Genomic DNA, 7,220 nt, shown 5'->3' with positions numbered 1-7,220 from the left:
ATTACCCATAGCTTTATTCAGAACATCTAGCTGGTGTTTGGTTATAGCCCCATAATGAAAAGCAACCTTCTCTATTACCCATAGCTTTATTCAGAACATCTAGCTGGTGTTTGGTTATAGCCCCATAATGAAAAGCAACCTTCTCTATTGCCCATAGCTTTAGTCAAAACATCTAGCTGATGTTTGGTTCTAGCTCCATAACGAAAAGCAACCTTCTCTATTACCCATAGCTTTATTCAGAACATCTAGCTGGTGTTTGGTTCTAGCCCCATAACGAAAAGCAACCTTCTCTATTGCCCATAGCTTTAGTCAGAACATCTAGCTGGTGTTTGGTTCTAGCCCCATAATGAAAAGCAACCTTCTCTATTGCCCATAGCTTTAGTCAGAACATCTAGCTGGTGTTTGGTTCTAGCCCCATAACGAAAAACAACTTTCTCTATTACCCATAGCTTTAGTCAGAACATCTAGCTGGTGTTTGGTTCTAGCCCCATAACGAAAAGCAACCTTCTCTATTACCCATAGCTTTAGTTAGAACATCTTTATTTATCATTCTTTATCTGGAAGCAAGATTTATCATCCTTATTTATCAGTTGCAACCCTTGAAATAAAACCTGTCTTTCCTTTGACTTAACTCAGATCTTGAAACTATGAACTATTTCTAAAAAAATCTAGACCTGTAGCCACAAGTACAAGACCTGTCTTCTTACTAGTAAGTCCTAGCCATAGAAACAAAGACAAGACCTGTCATCCCTACTAGTCAGCTCTAGCCTCAGAACCAAGACAATCCTGGCTTTGTAACCAAGACCCGTTGACTCTACTAATCAGTTCTAGCCTTAGAACCAAGACCCGTCGTCTCTACTAATCAGTTCCAGCCCTAGAACCAAGACCTGTCATCCCTACTAGTCAGTTCTAGCCCTAAAACCAAGACCTGTCATCCCTACTAGTCAGTTCTAGCCCTAGAACCAAGACTTGTTATCCCTACTAGTCAGTTCTAGCCCTAGAACCAAGACCTGTCATCCCTACTAGTCAGTTCTAGCCCTAAAACCAAAACCTGTCATCCCTACTAGTCAGTTCTAGCCCTAGAACCAAGACCTGTCATCCCTTCTAGTCATTCTAGCCCTAGAACCAAGACCTGTCATCCCTACTAGTCAGTTCTAGCCCTAGAACCAAGACTTGTTATCCCTACTAGTCAGTTCTAGCCCTAGAACCAAGACCTGTCGTCTCTACTAGTCAGTTCTAGCCCTAGAACCAAGACCTGTCATCCCTACTAGTCATTTCTAGCCCTAGAACCAAGACCTGTTATCCCTACTAGTCAGTTCTAGCCCTAGAACCAAGACTTGTCATCCCTACTAGTCAGTTCTAGCCCTAGAATCAAGACCTGTCATCCCCACTAGTCAGTTCTAGCCCTAGAACCAAGACTTGTTATCCCTACTAGTCAGTTCTAGCCCTAAAACCAAGACCTGTCATTTCTTATACCTAGCTCTAACATTTTTAATTTAGTACCTAATCCTTTAGCCACACACCCAAGACCTATTAAACGTAGCAAAATTACCCATAATGTCACTTTTCCTTCAGTTACCTTTTTTTTTCCTGTAAACACTACAATAATAGTTGAAGAGTACTCTACTGTGTGGGGACAGCTTCGTGATTTAAAGTCGTAGTTGGATGGATGTGAGTTCGAGGCCAGTCCTCGTTATGTTTTTGTGTTCTTGAGTAAGACACTTTACCCTACTTGTTCCGAATTACCTAATAAAACGAATTGCGCTAAGAATGGTATTTTGATTTATGTTGTTTTTAAATTTTTTAACAGGAATCTTTATTAAAACTAAAGGAAGAAATTCACGAGGCTGCAGACAAGCGCATTAAGAAAATCCTTGATACCGAAACACGTTTACTGAGAAACGTTGACCAGGTTATGATTAATGAAGACGCTAGTTGGAGAGAGTCAGTGAAAAAACTTGATAACACTGCTCAAAATATTCAAGAGGCTGTTGATAAAAAGTTTGATGAAGCAAGTACTTCAGCAGAGAAGGTACAGTGACTGTTTAATTTGTGTCACGTTCTTTTTTTTTCCTTTCAAGTTCTATTTCTTGTATGCAGTATTCTCTTGTTCTGAATTATATGTTGACTGCTTTCTGCAATGTATTACAAGCTTAATCAGTAAGTGGTATTGTTTGTTATAATGTGTACTTAACGTAAGGGGTTTAACTAGTAAGTAATATTGTTTGTTATAATGTGTAATTAACGTACGTACTACAAGTTTAACCAGTAGGTGGTGGTATTGTTTGTTATAATGTGTAATTAACGTACGTACTACAAGTTTAACCAGTAGGTGGTGGTATCGTTTGTTATAATGTGTAATTAACGTATGTACTACAAGTTTAACCAGTAGGTGGTGTTATTGTTTGTTATAATGTGTAATTAACGTATGTACTACAAGTTTAACCAGTAGGTGGTGTATCGTTTGTTATAATGTGTAATTAACGTATGTACTACAAGTTTAACCAGTAGGTGGTGGTATTGTTTGTTATAATGTGTAATTAACGTACGTACTACAAGTTTAACCAGTAGGTGGTGGTATTGCTTGTTATAATGTGTAATTAACGTATGTACTACAAGTTTAACCAGTAGGTAGTGTTGTTGTTTGTTATAATGTGTAATTAACGTATGTACTACAAGTTTAACCAGTAGGTGGTGGTATTGCTTGTTATAATGTGTAATTAATGTATGTACTACAAGTTTAACCAGTAGGTAGTGTTGTTGTTTGTTATAATGTTTGGCAATCTATCTTTTATTAAGTCTGAATTCATTTAAAATATAAGAAAACCAATACCTAAAGCGGATTCACTGATGAAACTTAAGATAACGAAAAAAATGTTAAAACTGATACCATAAAAAATGGTTAATGATAAATATGTGTTTTAATGTTCACAACGTTGCGGTTCGGGACGCCTTCCCTCTGGTGATTTTCAAGTTTGAATTTTTGAAATGATCATCATATCAAAGATTTAGAGAAGCATACGCGTAACTACCGACAAATCATTATTGTTTTAAAATTAGGATAATATATGTAACGTTTCAAGAAAGTATTATGTTACAAACTTAACCAGTAGATGATATTAGATGACCAGATGGTTAGGGCGCTCGACTCGCAATCTAAAGGGTCGCGGGTTCGAATCCCAGTCCCACCAAACATGCTCGCCCTTTCAGCCGTGGGGGCGTAATAATGTGACGGTCAATCCCACTATGCGTTGGTAAAAGAGTAGTCCAAGAGTTGGCGGTGGGTGGTGATGTCTAGCTGCCTTCTCTCTCTAGTCTTACACTGCTAAATTAGGGAAATTCAAAAAACAAAAACAGGTGATATTAGTTTTACAAATATAAATAGTAATTAAACATTTAAGTTTCAATTATAGTTAAGAGTTGTTGAACAAAGTGTGAATAATAGTAACAGGTAAGTAGGGTGCTGTTCGTTGTTGGTAAAGTTCGAATGAGTAGAACCTGGGATCTAACTATAAAATTTAATATAAAAGTTTTGTTTGTCAGAAATTTATTTATTAACATTTGTTTGTTTTATGTTTTCTCAATGATGATCTACATTTGTTAACGAGGAATCAAGATTAATATGTCCAAGACACTGAACATTTTACATTATGTTATCAAACTTTTTCCTCAGACTTAAAATTACTCTTGTTTCTTGTTGTTTAGACATTAATGCTCAATACTATTTTGATTTTGTAGCGTATATAAAGCATAGTAATGATTCACGAGAATACTTAATTTCAGACTTATTGCTCTTATTAACAACAGATGACGTAGATAGAAATCAGTTACTGGAGTCCCCCAGTGGCACAGCGGTATGTCTGCGGACTTACAACGCTAGAATCCGGGTTTCGATACCCGTGGTGGGCATAGCACAGATAGCCCATTGTGTAGCTTTGTGTTTAATTACAAACAAACAAACAAACAGTTACTGGAAACCTATGATTAAACGAACCTTACGTTCTTGTTCCGTGAATCAAAAAAAGTTCTTCCTGGATGTACGTGTCAAATAGTTAAAGAACCACTATTCTGATAGCAATTTAAGGACAATTGGGCCGATAGAAACAAAATGGCGAACTTGACGTTTTATCCAGAGAGGTTTATATTTTGCAAATGGAAGTAAGATGATTATGAAAAGTCATTTTAGTATGTTTTTCCTCTCTAACTACAATACAGTTTTATACATATTATAATTGTATTTGAATATTTTGGCTTTTTACTACTGAAAAAATATATAAAAGAACACCGGAATGTACTTATCATTTACCATATTGCCAAATCCACAGTTTTGAATTTTTGAAATAGTTTTTAACAGAAAAAAAACATCTTGAAACAAGACTTCGTGACATATTAAAATATCCTTGCAATAATGGTTAATGAGGGATTTAAATACAGGGGTCAAATGTCAAATTACCTATCTCAGGAAAATGAGGCAAACTAAATATAGGTATGTAAATATAAAAGGTACTGCTTGATAAGTATTTTCTTGTATATAGCTTTATTTATTACTGTTACACGATTTTCGATGGATACATTTCATTTGATCTGAAGGACTACGTGATTATTGTTCTTGTTATATAATGTCAGAACAGTATCATATGATGTCGGAACAATACTAGACGATCTGAGAACAATGTCATGTACTCAGTGTCAAAACTGTATTAGACGGTGTCAGAAAAATATTGTGTGTTTTCAGAACGATACTAGACGATGTCAGAACAATATTGTATGTTTTCATAACAATACTAGACGATGTCAGAACAATATTGTATGTTTTCATAACAATACTAGACGATGTCAGAACAATATTGTATGTTTTCATAACAATACTAGACGATGTCAGAACAATATTATATGTTTTCATAACAATAACTAGACGATGTCAGAACAATATTATATGTTTTCATAACAATACTAGACGATGTCAGAACAATATATGTTTTCATAACAATACTAGACGATGTCAGAACAATATTCTATGATATCAGAAAACAAACTAGACATCTAAAATTACAGCATTGGTGCTGACACGTAAGCGTTAGATTTGTTAGTTTTTCATTTGGAATAGTACAGAAAGATAAACATACATACAGATGTATTTACAATCTGAACCAATTTCTCTGTGGAATCAGTTATAGATAAAGTGTTTAATTAACAGATTGAATTTAAATACCTGACAGAAAATTCAAACATTGTCCTTTATAATTTAAAAATCACATGTAAAAGCTAGAAAAACCAGATGTCTTTTATGCAAGTAATAATATTTTAAGTGTTTTTATAACTTGATAATACAAGTTTCCAGAACTTTTCACGTATTTAATAACATTGAATTGTTTTTTGAAGGCCTGTAGTACGTTTATTGGCGGCTTCTCTATACTAGCCTAAACATATGGCTTATTGTTTCTTTTTATATGAGATAATAAGATAGTGATAGAATTTAGAAATTCTTGGTACTAATTGTTAGAATACAGAAATACTCGATAATAGTTTCAATATTTGGGAAACCTTTTAAGTTAATAGATTTTTATTTTGGATTTTTTATAGGTGAACATTTTTCTAGGTCTACACCGCGAGTCTTCAGACTTAATAACAGATGTGTCTTCTAGTTGTCAGACAAAGATGTCGTTTGATCCTCAGTCGTTTAATTTAGTTACTGTAAGGAAAGAATCTTTCGAAGAAGGAGAAAAAGAAAGTGATTCTAATGTTAATATACCACACTCATTTCCCTCTGGTGGGATAGCAACGAACGAAGAAAATCCTAAAATAAAAGATTGGGCTGAAGCACATTCTCGTCTTTACAGGTCAAAATCCTTTGTTCCTAAAACGCGACTAGGCACCAGTCAGCTTCAGAGACCGTCTGGTATTACTGTATCTCCCTGGTCTAATGAATTATTCGTTGTTAGCATGGACAACCATCGTGTCCTCGTATTTGATATTAACAGTGGAAAGTATCTTCGTTTTTTTGGCACCAGGGGCCAAAAACCTGGTGAATTTCTTTGCCCATTCGGCATTGCTTTATCGCAGACAGAGCAAACAATTCTGGTCACAGATAAATGGAAGCATTGCATCCACGTGTTTAAAAAAGATGGAAGATTCCAGAAGCAGATTGGCACGAAAGGGAGGTCTCCTGGACACTTTAGGAGTCCAGAGTCTATCTCTATTGACCATAATGGAAAAATCTACGTCTGTGATACTTGCAACGATAGGATTCAAGTTTTCGATAAAGAGGGCGCATTTTTGTGTGAGATGGGTGTCAAATCTCTTACTGAAGGTGGGAGTGTTCGACAGCGCAGCATGTTCCACGAGCCCACAGGGATTGCCGTCACTCCTGATGGCCAAAGAGTGGTCGTCTCTGATTTCGGAAATCATAGAATTCATGTTTTCTCGTCCAACGGAGACTTGCTATTTACGTTTGGTCAGAAGGGTACTCAGCGTGGACAGTTCATACGTCCAGAGTGTGTGGCCGTGGATAGCAAAGGGTTCATCTTTGTTGGCGATAGTGGAAACGGACGCGTTCAAATCTGTCGACCAGATGGGCGATTTATCCGTTCCTTTGGCACCAAAGGATGTCACAGCGGACAGTTCAGTTGGATATCCGGAATAGCAATCTCAAATAATTATGATATTGTAGTAACCGACTTCAAAAATCACTGTGTTCAAATATTTTAGGACAAATAAGCCTATTGTTGTTCTTATTAACCAAGAAATTTCATAAATCTTTTATTAGTAAAAATGTTGAAATATTTAAAAAACTTACAGAAGCAGTGAGAAACTACTTTGGTTTATTTTTCAATAAAACTTCACTTTCACTGTTAATTTCCCAACTTTTTAAAGTCTAACGCGTTTCTTAATTCATTGAAAGTGCTATATATTGAACCTAATGATTAAATGCAACTCCAGTATTTAAGAGTGAATAAAAAATTAAACGTTAAACATCAAATCAACTGGAAAAGAAAGACATTTTTTTTAGTTTATATTTTTTCACGTCTACCATATTCTTCACACATTTCTGATATCAAACTTGACTTCAACGTTAGGTTGATATCCACTTTCTGTTACTGAACCTAAACGTTAGACTGATGGCCACTTTCTGTTACTGAACCTAAACGTTAGGTTGATAGCCACTTTCTGTTACTGAACCTAAACGTTAGGTTGATAGCCACTTTCTGTTACTGAACCTA

General features: G+C 35.6%; 1 protein-coding gene across 1 annotated transcript in view; it reads left to right on the top strand.

Moving 5' to 3' along the window:
• LOC106472469 (RING finger protein nhl-1-like) overlaps positions 1-6,848 on the top strand; it is an 18,439-nt gene extending 11,591 nt beyond the window's left edge. The window contains exons 3-4 of the mRNA XM_013933122.2: positions 1,811-2,032; positions 5,584-6,848. Coding sequence (XP_013788576.1) covers positions 1,811-2,032; positions 5,584-6,708 — 1,347 coding nt within the window. The 3' untranslated portion in view covers positions 6,709-6,848. The remainder of the gene's footprint in view (positions 1-1,810; positions 2,033-5,583) is intronic.
• Positions 6,849-7,220: the final 372 nt, after the last annotated feature.

The sequence above is a fragment of the Limulus polyphemus genome, unplaced genomic scaffold, assembly GCF_000517525.1.
Source record: "Limulus polyphemus unplaced genomic scaffold, Limulus_polyphemus-2.1.2 Scaffold5355, whole genome shotgun sequence".
In the NCBI taxonomy this organism is placed as follows: domain Eukaryota; kingdom Metazoa; phylum Arthropoda; class Merostomata; order Xiphosura; family Limulidae; genus Limulus; species Limulus polyphemus.
The sequence above is the reverse complement of the archived record's forward strand: the minus strand, read 5'-3'. Positions and strand labels throughout refer to the sequence as shown.